Below are 18,817 nucleotides of genomic sequence, written 5' to 3'. Positions count from 1 at the left end.
GGAGATGCACAAGAAATTTCAGATTTCTTGAGCTTGGCTTTTAGACAGGATATCATATCTGATCAATGAAATTAAACTTATATTGGATATATTTATATTTCAGGGATTAATGCATTTGTCTGGTCGACCTGTTGCAGCTTTTGATCCAGAAGGACTTATTTTTGCTGCTGGTATCAACTCAGAATGTGTTAAATTATATGATCTCAGGTCATTTGATAGGGTAAGCCATAATATTTGACTAATTACTTTGAAAAGAGACCAAAAAAAACACATTGTGTACGTTTAGTATTTTCAAAAAAAATTTATACAAGAGAATTCAAAAATTACAATACACTCAAGGTGATCTTGTTAGGGATGCTCAATAAAAACTTACAGGGGAGTAGGCATGGCAACTTGAATTTGCCACTTTAAGTGGATAAGAAATATTATGTTATACACTTTAAAAATGTATGCAATTTGCTTCTATGGATGGTTACCCCTGGGTACCATATGTGTTTTAATGGAACAGCTCTAAATTTTCACAGAAATTGGTGTTAGTTGATTCTGAATCCCACTGTATATTCCATAGGTATAATATACTGGGTCTGAATCATAGTGTTATCTGTCTAAATCCACAGCAATCACCCTGGGTCACTGTGATTCATATTATACTAGAAAGATTAGTTTTTAACAGAATCACCTTGTAGGTTCTGTAATAAGGAATATGTTTCTTTTAAATGTAAAACACCTGAAAAAGGTTCACGAAAATCATTTTTTATCTCTCTAAAATTAATCTTTAAAAATGAAAATCTACAAAAAATCATTTTTAGCTCACCTGACCTGAAAGGTCAAGTGAGCTTTTCTCATCACTTTGCGTCCGTCGTCCGTCGTCCTGCGTCCGTCGTCCGTCGTCCGTAAACTTTTACAAAAATCTTCTCCTCTGAAACTACTGGGCCAAATTTGACCAAACTTGGCCACAATCATCATTGGGGTATCTAGTTTAAAAAATGTGTCCGGTGACCCGGCCAACCAACCAAGATGGCCGCCATGGCTAAAAATAGAACATAGGGGTAAAATGTAGATTTTGGCTTATATCTCTGAAACCAAAGCATTTAGAGCAAATCTGACATGGTGTAAAATTGTTTATTAGGTCAAGATCTATCTGCCCTGAAATTTTCAGATGAATCGGACAACCTGTTGTTGGGTTGCTGCCCCTGAATTGGTAATTTTAAGGAAATTTTGCCGTTTTTGGTTATCATCTTGAATATTATTATAGATAGAGATAAACTGTAAACAGCAATAATGTTCAGCAAAGTAAGATCTACAAATAAGTCAACTTGACCAAAATGGTCAGTTGACCCCTTAAGGAGTTATTGCCCTTTATAGTCAATTTTTAACCATTTTTCGTAAATTTTTGTAATCTTTTACAAAAATCTTCTCCTCTGAAACTACTAAGACAAATTTAACCAAACTTGTCCACAATCATCATTAGGGTATCTTGTTTAAAAAATGTGTCCGATGACCCCGCCCATGAACCAAGATGGCCGACATGGCTAAAAAATAGTACATAGGGTAAAATGCAGTTTTTGGCTCATATCTCTGAAACCAAAGCATTTAGAGCAAATCTGATGAGTATAAAATTGTTCATTAGGTCAAGATCTATCTGCCCTGAAATTTTCTTACCAATCAGGCAACCCGTTGTTGGGTTGCTGCCCCTGAACTGGTAATTTTAAGGAAATTTTGCCGTTTTTGGTTATTATCTTGAATATTATTATAGATAGAGATAAACTGTAAACAGCAATAATGTTCAGCAAAGTAAGATCTACAAATAAGTCAACTTGACCAAAATTGTCAGTTAACCCCTTAAGGAGTTATTGCCCTTTATAGTCAATTTTTTACCATTTTTCATAAATTTTTGTAATTTTTTACAAAAATATTCTCCTCTGAAACTACTAAGACAAATTTAACCAAACTTGTCCACAATCATCATTAGGGTATCTAGTTTAAAAAATGTGTCCAATGACCCCGCCCGCGAACCAAGATGGCCGACATGGCTAAAAAATAGTACATAGGGTAAAATGCAGTTTTTGGCTCATATCTCTGAAACCAAAGCATTTAGAGCAAATCTGACATGGGGGTAAAATCTCTCATTAGGTCAAGATCTATCTGCCCTGAAATTTTCAGACCAATCAGGCAACACATTGTTGGGTTGCTGCCCCTGAATTGGTAATTTTAAGAAAATTTTGCAGCTTTTGGTTATTATCTTGAATATTATTATAGATAGAGATAAACTGTAAACAGCAATAATGTACAGCAAAGTTAGATCTACAAATAAGGCAACATGACCAAAATTGTCAATTGACCCCTTAAGGAGTTATTGCCCTTTATAGTCAATTTTTTACAATTTTCATAAATTGTGTAAATTTTTGTAAATTTTTACAAAGTATTTTCCACTGTATCTACCGGGCCAAGTTCATTATAGATAGAGATAATAGTAAGGAGCAAGAATGTTCAGTAAAGTAAGATCTACAAACACATCACCATCACCAAAACACAATTTTGTCATGAATCCATCTGTGTCCTTCGTTTAATATGCACATAGACCAAGGTGAGCGACACAGGCTCTTTAGAGCCTCTAGTTATTTTGATATATTACTTTGTTGTTGGTTTACTGGAAAAGTGTGTGCCTTCCTTTGGTTGAAGTATGTTTAAATTGTATTAGTCTTCATGCTAATCTGTATAGTTATTGCATAAATACACGCACTGAAAGTATTTTATATTCAATTATAGAATAACTTGATCTAATTTTACACTGGAATAAAAACTTTTCAAAAGTATTTCTAAATGAATAATAACTTTGCTACATTATTAGAAACCACTTTATATGATACAGAGATTGTTTCCATGTTAATATACTATATAATAATTTATATTGTGAATAAGATATGTAATCATAAGACCAAATAATTTCTGGTGAACATAAAAGGAAATATTTTTTGTGAACCATTGCTGAAAAACAGAAAATGAAAGCATGGGAAAAACTAATGCCTGGGTGAAACATTTTCTTTTTTCAACTTCTTTATTACATATTGTTGATTTTTGTATTCATTTACTAGTCAGGATTTTACATTACATTGCATTTTCTTTCTCAATCATAACATATTACACTGGCATTATGATTAGTTTATAAAACATACTATTTTCTCTTGCAATACAGTGTGTACTAAAACTCAGCAAAGATTTATAATTTGGTATGCTAGACACGCATTATGTCTACAGGCTCATCAGTAGTAGTCGATTCAAAACAGTAGAAAAGCAAAATCAATTACGAAGTTGAAGAGCATTTCAAACCGAAAATTCCCAAAAATTGTTCTAAATATGGCATAGGCAATCTATTTCTGGGGGTAGATACACATTAGCGTTTTGAATAATTCAGTATTTTGATAACAGTACATATACAGGAAATTAACATAGCAATGATATTTCATGTCAACACAAAAGTGCTGATACTGGGCTGGTGATACCACCGGTTTCAAAAGGTCCACCATTAGTGGAATCGACCCAGTGGTTGTTAAAAAAGATACCAGACTTATAATATGTTATGCCAGAAGCGAGTTTTGTCTACATAAGACATCAGTGGCAAGGTTTCCAAAACGGTCATATATGCCGGACATTTGTATAATGTCCGGTAAAAGTCCGGCTGGGCAAAGCATGAAACGGTCATCTACTTTTTAGTTTTCAAGGCTTTAAGAGACGGTCATTTTAACATAATTCGCGATCTTTTTGACCCAACGTTTTGCCTTGAACAGCCACACATTTCCGGTCATAAAAGTGACATGATCATTAAGTACTATCAAAACAACCCCTACTTTAATACCTTCTCATTTTAATCAAGGCTAATTAGTTGTCAAACAGCTGAAATTTACCTGTTCATGTGACAGGTAAACTATTTTGAACCGGACATTGATCGGTCTATTCAAAGTTATTTTCTTACATTTCAGCGGTTTGCATCGAATTAATTTAGTCAAAAAGATTTAAATTATCAGAAATACGTTTACAAATATGATTTGATGAAAAAATTAAAAAGGTGAAAATGAAAAATCGTCATAACCACGTTGTTTGAACCTAGAGACATGTCTCTGTTTGAACTAGTACACGTGTGCGCATGTGTGAAATTTAATTATATATCCTAATTTCTTCAAAAAATGCTTAAATTGTCATTGATACCTTTATCTCATGTTTATTTCCAATATTTTCTTGAAGAAATAACGTAGAAAGAGCTACTTCCACTCATTCACGCTTTGCAAACGTCCACGGAATTTACGTATCCGTCTCCGGTCCATGTTTTACCATTGTCAAGATAACATCCGGTATAAAAACGAAAGTAAAGTTTTTGACAACGTTATCAGCTGGTTATTTTGCACAAATAAAGAGTCTAAGGCAGATATAAGTACGCTGATGTTGCACACTTCGAATGATGCACTGCCAATTTAACAGTTCACGTCAGAACTTCGAATTTGAATCAAAGAAAGTTTAATATCGTTTTTTTTAATGTCAATCATTGGGATGGCCAACTCGGCAACTGATTACCATAATTGCCTTTTGTTTATTTAGTCTTAAGGGATTAAAATCGGATAATATATAAAATGTCCGGCTGATTAAAAATAATTTTGGAAGCCCTGATCAGTGGCACTCAAACCAAAACAGTTGGACATGTTGAAAGGCCAATTCAAATACAAAGTTGAAGAGTATTTAAAACAGAAAATTTCACAAAAGCTGTGCCAAAAGGCTAAGGCAATCTTACTTATTGGCTTTCTTGACAGTATTATACAAAATTTAGTTAATTCATTTGTAGATAAACACTAATGTTTTTTATTACAGGGACCATTTGCCACATTTAAACTAGCTCAAGATAAAGACTGTGACTGGACTGGAATGAAGTTTAGTCCAGATGGTAAAATGATACTGATATCTACCAATGGACAGGTTGTCAGGTTGATTGATGCCTTCCAGGGAACACCATTACAGACATTCATGGTAATTTCATGTACACGTAGGTAGAATGGTAGGTTAAGTCTCCCGAGATATATAGATTATGTGACGTCACTTACATAGAAGTAGATAAGGTGTTCATTTGTAGTTACATTCGGGGTTAAAGTGATCTTTTATATGATACATATATAAAAGTGCAACGTAAAAATTGTCTGGAATTTCCAACACGTCACAGAATAAAACAGTATGGCGAGTAAAATAAAATATTTTTAAATCATCCTGTAAAATATCACCGATGATAGTGCTACACTTCAAATCTGTCAAAATCATAAAACTTAATTACTTGATCATACAAGTCTCTTTTCTTAGGAAAAAATATTTGAAAAATTTATTATGTCTCTCCTTATTGAATGGAGACATTACTTTTTTTTATACGACCGCAAACAAATTTTGTGGTCGTATATTGGTATGACGTTGGCGACCTTGTCATCGTCCGAAGACACATTGGTTTTCGCACTCTAACTTTAGTTTAAGTGAATGGATCTCTATGAAATTTTACCATAAGGTTCAATACCACAAAAGGAAGGTGGGGATTGATTTTGGGGGTTATGGTACCAACAGTTAAGGAATTAGGGGCCAAAAATAAGCATTTTTGTAACTTCCAGACATAACTTGTGTGTTAGTGTATGGATCTCTCTGACATTGTACCACAAGGTTCCATATCACAAAGGGAATGCTGGGATTGATTTTGGGGGTAATTGCCTCCAAATTTTAGGAATTAGGGGCAAAAAAGGGGCAAAAAACAAGCAGTTTTCTAGTTTCATGACAATAACTTGTGTGTAAATGTATGAATCTCTCTGACATTGTACCACAAGGTTCCATATCACAAAGGGAATGCTGGGATTGATTTTGGGGGTAATTGCCTCCAAATTTTAGGAATTAGGGGCCAAAAAGGGGCAAAAAACAAGCAGTTTTCTAGTTTCATGACAATAACTTGTGTGCAAGTGTATGAATCTCTCTGACATTGTACCACAAGGTTGATATCACAAAGGGAAAGCTGGAATTGAGTTTGGGGGTAATTGCCCAAAACGTTTAGGAAAAAGGGGCCAAAAATAAGCATTTTTCTAGTTTCCAGACAATAACTTGTGTTGAAGTGTATGGATCTCTCTGAATTTGTACTGCAAGGTACCATACCACAAAGGGAAGGCTGGGATTGATATTGGGGGTAATTGCCTCAAAATTTTAGGAATTAGGGGCCATAAAGGGGCAAAAAACAAGCATTTTTGTAGTATCATGACAATAACTTGTGTGTAAGTGTATGGATCTTTATGAAATTGTACTACAAGGTTCCATATCACAAAGGGAAAGCTGGGTTTGAGTTTGGGGGTAATTGCCCTTAACGTTTAGGAATTTGGGGCCAAAAAGGGGTAAAAAAAACAAGCCTTTTTCTAGTTTCCAGACAATAACTTGTGTTCAAGTGTATGGATCTCTCTGAAATTGTACTGCAAGGTACCATACCACAAAGGGAAGGCTGGGATTGAGTTTGGGGGTGATGAATCATAAGGGGGTTAAAAAAATTGGGGGGGGGGGGGGGGGATTTTTTTCTCCTTTATTTTCTTTAAAATTTTCCATTTTAAATTGGTTATTTCTGATTTATATATAAAAGCAAATTATAATGATATGGTTTGAATAGGTAAATTAAAATTTTTTTAAGTTCTTAGACCACATTCATTCTGTGTCAGAAACCTATGCTGTGTCAAATATTTAATTACAATCCAAATTCAGTGCTGTATCAAGCTTGAATGTTGTGTCCATACTTGCCCCAACTGTTCAGGGTTCGACCTCTGCGGTCATATCAAGCTGCGCCCCAGCAGAGCATTTTATTAGAATTACTTTTTGTTCTCATTCAACTTTGAATTGGCCAATTTTTTTTTATATTTTGGCATTATTGACATTGGCTAATGATATTTGGCATGAAGGTGAAGATAGTGTCGCAAATCATTATGACCTTCATTTGACCTTCACCTTTGATCTCTCAGGTATTTTCTGCATGATTTTGAATAAACTTTTCTCTTTTTAGCTCGCCTGGCCCAAAAAGCCAAGTGAGCTTTTCTCATCACTTGGTGTCCTGCGTCCGTCGTCCGTAAACTTTTACAAAAATCTTATCCTCTGAAACTACTGGGCCAAATTTGACCAAACTTGGCCACAATCATTATTAGGGTATCTTGTTAAAAAAATGTGTCCGGCCATCCCGCCAACCAACCAAGATGGCCACCATGGCTAAAAATAGAACATAGGGTAAAAATGTAGATTTTGGCTTATAACTCTAAAACCAAAGCATTTACAGCAAATCTGACTGGGGTAAAATTGTTAATCAGGTCAAAATCTTTTTACCCTGAAATTTTCAGATGAATCGGATAACCTGTTGTTAGGTTGCTGCCCCTGAATAGGTAATTTTAAGGAAACTTTTGTTGTTTTTGGTTATTATCTTGAGTATTATTATAGATAGAGATAAACTGTAAACAGCAATAATGTACAGCAAAGAAAGATCTACAAATAAGTCAACATGACCAAAATGGTCAGTTGACCCCTTTAGGAGTTATTGCCCTTTATAGTCAATTTTTAACATTTTTTTGTAAATTTTTGTAATCTTTTACAAAAATCTTCTTCTCTGAAACTACTGAGACAAATTTAACCATACTTGGCCATAATCATTATTAGGGTATCTAGTTTAAAAAATTTGTCCGATGACCCCGCCTTCCAACCATCATGGCCGACATGGTTAAAAATAGAACATAGGGGTAAAATGCAGTTTTTTGTTTATATCTCTGAAACTAAAGCATTTAGAGCAAATCTGACAGGTGGCAAAAATGTTCATCAGATTTGGATTTATCTGCCCTGAAATTTTCAGACTAATCCGACAACCTGTTGTTGGGTTGCTGCCCCTGAGTTATTTATTTTACAGAAATTTTGCAGTTTTTTGTTATTATCTTACATATCATTATAATATCTAATATCTAATACTATTAAAGGGAAAATTCGCGATTTTTTACTTATCATCTTATTATGTTCATAATACCATAAAAAACATATTCACCAAGTTTTATCTGGATATGAAAACTAATAAAGAAGAAAATTGGGAATTATTAATTTTATTTATTCGAACTTCCTGACTTCTGTGACGTAGTTTTAGTCTTTTTGCATGCCGGGAGTGGAATTAATCTCATTTAAGTCTTGTTCGTTAATCATCTAATAACGCGATTTAAAGCGCATCGACGACTTTTGGCGTAGCTATTAACCAACTAATAATTAAGAAAGTAAAGTGATCAGCCGTGCAACTTTTAAAAATAAAATGTAGGATTTATATTTTAAGGATTTCTGATATGATTATAGTCATTATAGTAATAAAAGTAAATCATACAATAGAATATTTTTATGAATTTTTTTTCCGACGGATATTTTCAACAAACATATTTAACTGATAGTGTATTAAAAATGCATGTTTGTATTCTCAACTTTTACTTCAGTCTAGCAAACATTTTCCGCTAGTACCGTGTAAATACAATGTGTATTGTACTGTGACACTTAGTGACTACCTGTTGAATGCGTGGTTAAATTCAAGGTATTTAAAGGTTTGCATTCTGTAATTCTAATCTTTTGATCTTCACTCAGTGAATTTTAGCCGTCACGGTTCACCGTTCCAGGTGTGAACATCATTTCGTATGAATGATAAACGGGAGTGATAGTTTGAGACAGAAAATAAAAAAAGAAATATAATTATTTTGAGGGAGTAATATGGTGGCACAATAACTGGATAGCCGTGGTATATTTTTATATTTTCCGTAAGCTCAGTTTAAAATGAATTATGACTGCTGAATATTTTTGTAACAATGAAATACTGAATTAATTTAATTGAATAAATAATAATGGCATTCTAAACACGAGTGTATGAACTAAAAATTGTACTATTTTAAATTAGAATCGGTAACCTTGAATATTTGAAATAGATAATTACCAATTGCAATTATATAATTTGGTCCGTCCAAAACGATCTTTATTTACATATTCAGGAATTAATGTCCTTATCAAAATATTTTAAATCTCACAACGTATAAATACTTCAGCCATTTGAAGAAAGATAATTAAAAAGTTGACAGGAAATTTAAGGTCAACTTTGTCTTATTGGAATGAGATCGAATAATTGAGAACAAAAATTATTTTCCGGTTTGAAAAACATTAAAAAAAAATTCGTAAGGGTTCCGCGGAACCCAGTGTCTCGCCTACTTTTTCTGTTAATCGCAGGCTCTACAAAAATTGAGGAAGTAAATCAATAAAAATATTCCACTTGATACTATCTTTTGATTGTAAGAAGCTTCAGTCCAAGTTTGGTAAAAATCCAGGATAGTTTATGAATCTAATAAATGTTTAAAAATTTTAACTGCAGACTGAATGTAATTTTATCTGGTAGAAAACAAAATTTCCTTCTAGATACTAGCATTTGATCATAAACAAGCTTCTGTCCAAGTTTGATACAAATCCAAAATAGTATAAGAAAGTTATTAAAATTTTAAAAACTTTAACCACAGAGTGAATGTGTTGTTTCCTGGCAGAAAATCTAAGTCCATTTAAAAGTAAAATACGGAAAAAATAGATTTATTTTTTTAACAAAATTTCCTTCTAGATACTAGCTTTTGATCATAAACAAGCTTCTGTCCAAGTTTGGTACAAATCCAAAATAGTATACATGGTATAAGAAAGTTATTAAAATTTTAAAAACTTTAACCACAGAGTGAATGTGTTGTTTCCTGGCAGAAAATCTAAGTCCATTTAAAAGTAAAATAAGGAAAAAATGGATTTATTTTTTTACAAAATTTACTTCTGAATAATATCTTATGATCATAAACAAGCTTCTGCCCAAGTTTGGTACAAACCCAGGATAGTTTAAGAAAGTTATTAAAATTTTAAAAACTTTAACCACAGAGTGAATGTAATATTTCCCGGCAGAAAAACTAAGTCCATTTATAAGTAAAATACGGAAAAAATGGAATTTTATTTTTACGATATTTACTTCTGGATACTATCTTATGATCATAAACAAGCTTCTGTCCAAGTTTGGTAGAAATCAGTAGGATATTTTAAGAAAGTTATTAAAATTTCAAAAACTTTAACCACAGAGTGAATATTTGTGGATGCCGCCGACTACAACGACGACGCCGACGGAATGTAGGATCGCTATGTCTCGCTTTTTCGACTAAAGTCGAAGGCTCGACAAAAATGATAAAAGAGAAATGTGGGTTTGAGACAGAAAAAAATTATTATTTGGGGAGGAATATGGTGGCAAAATACCTGAATCGCCGTTATATATATTTTTTATATTTTGCGTTAGCTCAGTTTTTAAATAGATGGGTGAGTACTTTGTTGTAACATCGGAATTCTGAATAACTTTCAATGAAATAATTTTATAAATAAAAATGGCCCACGAAAACGAGCGTATAAACCAAAAATTGTGCTATTTTGAATTATCATCGGTAACCTTGAATATTTAAATGAGCAGAGAAAATTATCAGTTACATTAATATAGTTTGGTCCGTCCAAAGCGATCTACATTTACCTAATCGGGAATGTCCTTATTAAAATATTCTACATCTCACAACAAATATTTTAGCTATTTGACCAACGATGTTTAAAATTTTTTTACAGAATCAATCTAACGTCAACTTACCTTTATTGAATGGAGACAGACCGGCGTATTCAATGTTCAATGTGCTTTATATCTTGTACCTTTGTAAGATTTATCATTCATTCATAAACCATGTCTATACCGCAGACATATATATACATATGATTATATGTCTGTCTCAACTGACAAGAATACTCCTGGTTTTACACTAGTAATTTGTTGGGGCCCTTTATAGCTTAATTGCTGTTCGGTGTGAGCCAAGGCTCCGTGTTGAATTCCGTACTTTGACCTATAATGGTTTACTTTTATAAATTGTGACTTGGATGGAGAGTTGTCTCATTTGCACTCATACCACATCTTCTTATATCTATAAGCAGTATTATCTTTAAATTTCTGTGATTTAATACCAAGAAAGAAAAAATATGAAATTAATTTGATACTTTGATACTCAATATTTTTCCTGGAAAATATTCACATCCTCATTCGGTCTGAAAATAAGATAAGAAACTGGTATACAGAACATGCAGAAGTGTGAATGTCATAAAACCTTGTTATATCAGAAACCATTATAAATGTGAACCTGTATACGTAAGACCTCATCGGACGATGTACCTAACCACATACAGGTAATATACAAGTAGCTCTGTTATACCCGGAAATGTCAAGGTTAATCACTACCGATACAGAATGTACCAATGCAAAGTAAATTCTGATGATTGTGAAGCATGACCATTCATGATTTTAGAGGAGTATTAGGTGGGGGATTGTCCGAACGATTTAAATTCTGACTAGATTTTTTCTCAATTTAAATCACTGAACTAAAAAAAAAGAAAGGAGAAAACAACGTCCAAGAACAGAATTCTTCTTGTAAATTCATAAATACAACGTTCTTATTTTGTAACTTTCGATAGACTTGACCTCCAACCCCCCCCCCCTCAAACCTGGGAACATTATATCTAACAATGTTTATGTTCCTGCCCAAATAAAAAAAAAAAAGAAGAAAAAAAAAGAAAGAGATGAACCACTAGAGATGAACGGTAAGTCACATCAGATTCAGATATTTATATAGTTGATTGTCGTTAACTAGAGATGTATAGTTACATGTCTCTGTGTTAACTGATAAGAATAACAGGAAAGTATAAACTTGAAATAGATTTATGATGAATAATATGCAACTGCGGCACCCCTTTTTATCAAAGCGTACATGCATGTATTTTAATGACTGTCCGTTATTTCGATCATAATGACAATTGTACGTGAAATCCTATAGTTGGTGAGACTTTTTTTTTTACCAGATATGTGACTTTTCGTATTTATATTTTCTCTTATATTACTCTTATTTAATATTTTATGCATAAGTGCAATAGTGGGAATGGTTTATTCCCCCACAAGCTAACGTAATAAATTAATCAACCCTCAAGCTGATCAGATGTTAATACAACTACTATCAGTCTATCCGGAGTGAAGTTTCTTTATTTCTTCAAATAAACTTTTGGGGATCATTAGTGTACGTCCAGTGGCATATATATTACATGCATGTCGGAACAGGAAAATTGGCATAAGGTTCTATTAGAACCATGTTCACATTAATATACATTATACCCAACAATTGTGATGATGACGAATTTCTTCAACTGTTCGAGAACAATCCATATTGAAATATAAATCTGTGATTTTACTATGTCCATAACTTCGATGAACCAAAGCAAGTTAGATATCGACCTGTATTTAAATCAAATTGGTTCTAGATGTTCTTTCTTATATTCAATATACAATTTTAAATTGCGACTATCTATAGTTCCGTAACTTTCTATCTAGGCGTATAAACCAATGATCGACAAGTGCGTATTTTTTAAATCAATAGTTTTTCATGTTTCAAAATGTCCATCATTATTGACAACGAGTATATACTTACATTTTCCCCAATTTACCCTTGGAAAAATATGTAAATAGATTTTTATTTTATCAAATCTTTTTTTGGAATTATTTAGATTTTCATAAATATCATTCTTTACACTAGAAATGTTATTTATAAACAAGCGTATGAGTTTAGTAATGATTAGTATATCACTATTGGACACGCAAGACAAAGATGTATATTACACCTGATAGTTTTAAAGTGGAAAGTTACAAGTTATCGGCCGTGTACACTAATCAATACCCTCAGAAGTGAAGCGATGCATGAACATGCTTTATGTAATTGTGTAATAAGAGTTTTTAAACCCGACAGGAAATCGCTTGAATACCTGGACGTGTCACCTCACAATACCTCAGGGAATAATTCCTTTAGCCATGCTGGTGATCAGATAAGAGAAGGTCCGAATTTATTTAAATAAGTTTATTACATAAAAGAATTATGAACAAATTAGATTTTCGAAAACGATTTACACGGAACACTTATTTATGACTTTGAACTTTGACTTTTTAACTAATTCCCATATAAATTTCTTGTTTCAAAAACTTTGTAAAGAAAAAAACAGTTTTAAAACGACAGACCATAGTTATTTAAAAAAATAATTACATTTTTCGTATCAAGTTAGTTAGTCGGATAAATGCGACTACGTTAGGTTACTGCTGGTTTTGGTCCTTTGTGGTTTATAGATATATCGGGGTTTCTAAACCAAGAAGATGTCAAAATGGCCGCACGCAGAGAATTGATACTCTAAATTTAAAATCGATGGTGATCTCTTATCTAGCAGAATAAAACTTTAATATTTATGAATTTGTGCTTTTTTATACAGAATGGACATAATATATATCAATTTTTTATTTTTTTGCGAAGTTTCCCTTTAATTATGATTTTAACCTTATTTTACATGATTTCCAAAGCATCAGTAAATACAGGTGAGCGACACAGGCTCTTGAGAGCCTCTAGTTCTCATTTCCCATATTGGATGGTTGTTTTGATATATTATTGAAATACACTTATTTTTTCACAGGGCTTTCAGAACACTAAAGGTATTAGTTTGGAAGCATCTTTTAGTCCAGATTCACAGTTTGCATTTGTTGGTAAGTATTTCCATGGAGATAACTTTTAAACAATTGCATTGATCATGTATTGTTTTATCAAGTCTTTTTTGTATTTGATAGACATAAATCAATGTTGAAATAAAAATTGACTGTTTCTGTTTCTCAACATTGGACCTACATAATTAGTAACTGTTACAAATGATCAGCTATTTTTCTGAATTTTACTCTGAAAATTGTCCTGTGTAACCTTACTCCAATTAATGGCTTGGACTTAACTTCAATTCAGTTTTTGTCGTGCTGCAACAAAATTTGGTGGCAGGGATAGCCTAAAGTATTTGTTTAAAACTGTATGTTTCAGAAGGTAGAAGACCTATTTTTTCATGCCTTGTATGCAGATGCCTTATGTAACTAGTTTCCATCCGTCATATGTCTATTGTCCTTAACCTGGTTTTCAGGGTTCAGCGACTGCTTAAAAAACATGTTTATTTCTCAATTAGTAATAGGATAACTACATGTATATTTGGTATATGGGTTCCTTGCAACGCCTATATGTCCGTCAGATAGGGTTCACCTGACCTCGACCTCATTTCATGGATCAGTGATCAAGGTGAGGTTTAAGTGGTCAAACTCTTATCTCAGTTACTACTGAGGATTCATTTATTTTCGTGGGTACCAATTTTCGTGGATTGAGGAGAAATTGTATTTCCGTGGATATTTGAATTCGTGGTTTTACCAAAGTCTGCATACAAACCTATAGAAAATTTGTACTTCGTTTGACATTTAAATTCGTGGTTAACCTGTAACCACGAAATCAACGAAAGTTGATATCCCACGAATAATAATGAATCCACAGTATATAAATGCAATAGGTCAACTATATTTGGTGTATGGAATGATTGTTACGTCTTCATGTCTGACTGGCAGGTTTCATCTGACCTGGACCTCATTTTCATGGTTCATTGGTCAATGTAAATTTTTCTGATTTGGTCTTTTTGTCAGATACTAAAAGCAATAGGTCAACTATATATGGTGTATAGAATGATTATAACGTGTGTATGTCCATCTGGCAGGATTCATCTGACCTTGACCTCATTTTCATGGTTCATTGAACAATGTTGAGTTTTCATGGTTTTGTCTGTTTATCAAAAACTGTTAGCAATAGGTCAACTATATTTGGTGTATGGAATGATTATAAGGTGTACAGGTCTGTCTGGCAGGACTCATCTAACCTTGATCTAGGCTCATTTTCACGGTTCATTATTTAATGTAAAGTTTTCATGTTTATGATTGTTTTTGTCTTGCCTGAGACGAAAGGCGCAGTATGCAAGACATAGGTATTACTATCCGGCAGCGTAAACTATTTGTATAAAGCTTTATATATCAGAAGGTAGAAGACCTGGATGCTTCATACCTTGTATGCAGATACCTTATGTTACGAAGTTTCTGTCTGTCATATGCCCATTGTCCCTTGACCATGTTGACCCCATTTTCATGGTTCAGTGACTGCTTGAAAAAAAATTAGTTTTTTGTCATGTGAATTTCTCACTTATTATGAGTAATAGGATAACTATATTTGGTATATGGGTTCCTTGCAACGTCTACATGTCCGTCAGACAGGGTTAACCTGACCTCGACCTCAATTCATGGATCAGTGATCAAGGTTAAAGTTACGTGATTAAGTCTGTTTGAAAGATACTACAAGCAGCAGGTCAACTATATGTGGTGTATGGAATGATTGTAAGGGGTACATGTCAGACTGGCAGGTTTCATCTGACCATGACCTCATATTAATGGTTCATTGGTCATTGTTAATTTTTTGTGTTTTGGTCTAATTTTCAAGTACTGTAAGCAATAGGTCAACTTTATTTGGTGTATGGAATGATTGTAAGGTGTACATGTCTGTTTAGCTGGTGTCATCTAACCTTGACCTCATTTTAATGGTTCATTGGTCAATGTTAAGTTTTTGTGTTTTGGTCTGTTTTTCAAGTACTGTAAGCAATAGGTCAACTATATTTGGTGTATGGAATGATTGTAAGGTATACATGTCTGTCTAGCTGGTGTCATCTGACCTTGACCTCATTTTTATGGTTCATTGGTCAATGTTAAATTTTTGTGTTTTGGTCTGTTTTTCAAGTTTATAGAATGATCTTAAGGTGTACATGTCTGTCTATCCAGTGTCATCTGACTTTGACCTCATTTTCATTGTTCATTGGTCAATGTGAAGTGTTTGTGTTTTGGTCTGTTTTTCAAATACTAATAGCAATAGGTCAACTATAATTGGTGTATGGAATGATTGTAAGGTGAACATGTCTGTCTAGCCAGTATCATCTGACCTTGACCTCATTTCCATGGTTTATTGGTTAACATTAAGTTTTTGTGTTTTGGTCAGTTTTTCGATTACCATAAGCAATGGGTCGACTATATTTGGTGTATGGAATAATTGTAAGGTGAACATGTCTGTGTGACAGTTTTTATCTGACCTTGACCTCATTGTCCTGGATCTTTAAGAATGTTAAGTTTATGTGATAGTTGTAGTAAAAACTTTATCTTTAAGACTTTTAACATAAAATCAATGGTCAGTAAAGAGGCGAGACATTTCAGCGTGTGCACTCTTGTTTAGATACTGTAAGCACTAGGTCAACTTTATTTGGTGTATGGAATGATTGTTAGGTGTACATGCTGTCTAGCTTGTGTCATCTGACCTTGACCTCATTTTAATGGTTCATTGGTCATTGGTAAATTTTTTGTGTTTTGGTCTAATTTTCAAGTACTGTAAGCAATAGGTCAACTTTATTTGGTGTATGGAATGATTGTAAGGTGTACATGTCTGTCTAGTTGGTGTCATCTGACCTTGACCTCATTTTAATGGTTCATTGGTCAATGTTAAGTTTTGTGTTTTGGTCTGTTTTTTAAGTACTACCTGACCTCATTTTCATGGTTCATTGGTCAATGTTAAATTTTTATACGCCTGTCAATTTTTGACGGGACGTATTATGGTATACAAATGTCTGGTGTCCGTCCGTTCGTCCGTCTGTCTGTCTGGCGTAAACATGTCGCACCGTAACATCAGAACGACTTATCCAAATTTCATGAAACTTTAAATAGTTGTTTCTTATGATGGTCAAACAATCTGTATACTTTTTGGTGAAACTAAGATTACAACTTTTTCAGTTACGGGAATTTGTAACTAAAACAGGGGTGTGTTTTTTTTCACATGTCGCGTCGTATCTCAAAAATAATTTATGATTATTGCTTAAAACTTTACACACTTCTTAGTTATATTAATCTTAAGATCTGTATACTTTTTGGTGATGATTCAAAATTTTATTTTAGACATATTGAGTATTTTGTTAAAAAAGGGGGAGGGGTTTTTCACATGTCTCGCCATATCTCAAAAACAGTTTATGATTATTGCTTAAAACTTTACAAACTTCTTAGTTATATTAATCTTAAGATCTGTATACTTTTTGGTTTTGATTCAAAATTTTATTTTAGAGATATTGAGTTTTTTATAAAAGAAAAGGGGCTTTTCGCATGTCAGGCCGTATGTCAGAAACTATTTATGATTATTGCATAAAAATTCTTACACAAGACGACGGGCGTATCATGCGCTCATGGCGCAGCTGTTTATTGTGTTTTGGTCTGTTTTCAAGTACTATAAGCAATAGGTCAACTAAATTTGGTTAATAGAATGATTGTAAGATGAACATGTCTGTCTAGCCATTATCATCTGACCTTGACCTCATTTCCATGGTTTATTGATTAACATTAAGTTTTTGTGTTTTGGTCAGTTTTTCGATTACCATAAGCAATGGGTCAACTATATTTGGTGTATGAAATAATTGTAAGGTGTACAAGGTGTAACAGTTTTTATCTGACCTTAACCTCATTGTCCTGGATCTTTAAGAATGTTAAGTTTATGTGATACTTGTAGTAAAACCTTTATCTTTAAGACTTTCAACATAAAATCAATGGTCAGTAAAACAGGCGAGACATTTCAGCGTGTGCACTCTTGTTTAAATACAGTAAGCAATAGGTCAACTTTATTTGGTGTATGGAATCATTGCATTGTGTACCTGTCTGTCTGGCATGGTTCATTTGACCTTGACCTTTTTTTCATGGTTCATTGGTCAGTGTTAAATTTTTTTAATTAGGTCTGTTTTCCGTATACCATAAGCAATAGGTTAACTGTATTTGGTGTATGGTATGATTGTAAGGTGTACATGTCTGTCTGTGTTTATCTGAATTTGACCTATTTTACATTGATCATTATGTTAATTTAATTTGAAATTTTACATTGATCATTATGTTAATTTAATTTGAAAGTTATAGTAAATCCTTCATATTACACACTGTCAACGTAAATTCAATCATGATAAGTAAACCAGACGAGACATTTCACTGTGTGCACTCTCGTTTAAGTATCTTCATACAAGAGATACATTTATATTTAAACCATGTATCAGACCATATCTTGATACCAGAGATACATTATATATACCATGTGTCAGACCATATCTTGATACCAGAGATACATTACTTATACCATGTGTCAGACAATATCTTGAAACCAGAGATACATTATATATACCATGTGTCAGACCATATCTTGATACCAGAGATACATTACTTATACCATGTGTCAGACCATATCTTGATACCAGAGATACATTATTTATACCATGTGTCAGACCATATCTTGATACCAGAGATACATTATTTATATCATGTATTAGACCATATCTTGATATTAGAGACACATTATATATACCATGTGGCAGACCATATCTTGATACCAGAGATATATCATTTACATGTACCATGTATTAGACCATATTTTGATACCAGAGATACATTATTTATACCATGTATTAGACCTCATCTTGATACCGGAGATACATTATTTATACCATGTGTCAGACCATATCTTAATACCAGAGATACATTACTTATACCATGTGTCAGACCATATCTTGATACCAGAGATACATTATATATACCATGTGTCAGACCATATCTTGATACCGGAGATACATTATTTATACCATGTGTCAGACCATATCTTGAAACCAGAGATACATTATTTATACCAAGTGTCAGACTATATCTTGATACCAGAGATACATTATTTATATCATGTGTCAGACCATATCTTGATACCAGAGATACATTATTTATACCATGTGTGGGACCAAA

The 18,817-nt window shown here is 33.1% G+C and overlaps 1 protein-coding gene across 1 annotated transcript in view; it reads left to right on the top strand.

The window, feature by feature from the left end:
* The window catches only part of LOC127731250 (WD repeat-containing protein 82-like), a 39,843-nt gene that overhangs the window by 9,835 nt on the left and 11,191 nt on the right, over positions 1-18,817 (top strand). Inside the window, exons 5-7 of the mRNA XM_052240280.1 lie at positions 104-220; positions 4,861-5,016; positions 13,591-13,660. Of these exons, the coding sequence (XP_052096240.1) occupies positions 104-220; positions 4,861-5,016; positions 13,591-13,660 (343 nt within the window). The remainder of the gene's footprint in view (positions 1-103; positions 221-4,860; positions 5,017-13,590; positions 13,661-18,817) is intronic.

Source organism: Mytilus californianus, unplaced genomic scaffold (assembly GCF_021869535.1).
Source record: "Mytilus californianus isolate M0D057914Y unplaced genomic scaffold, xbMytCali1.0.p SCAF_1, whole genome shotgun sequence".
Classification (NCBI taxonomy): Eukaryota; Metazoa; Mollusca; class Bivalvia; order Mytilida; family Mytilidae; genus Mytilus; species Mytilus californianus.
The sequence above is the reverse complement of the archived record's forward strand: the minus strand, read 5'-3'. Positions and strand labels throughout refer to the sequence as shown.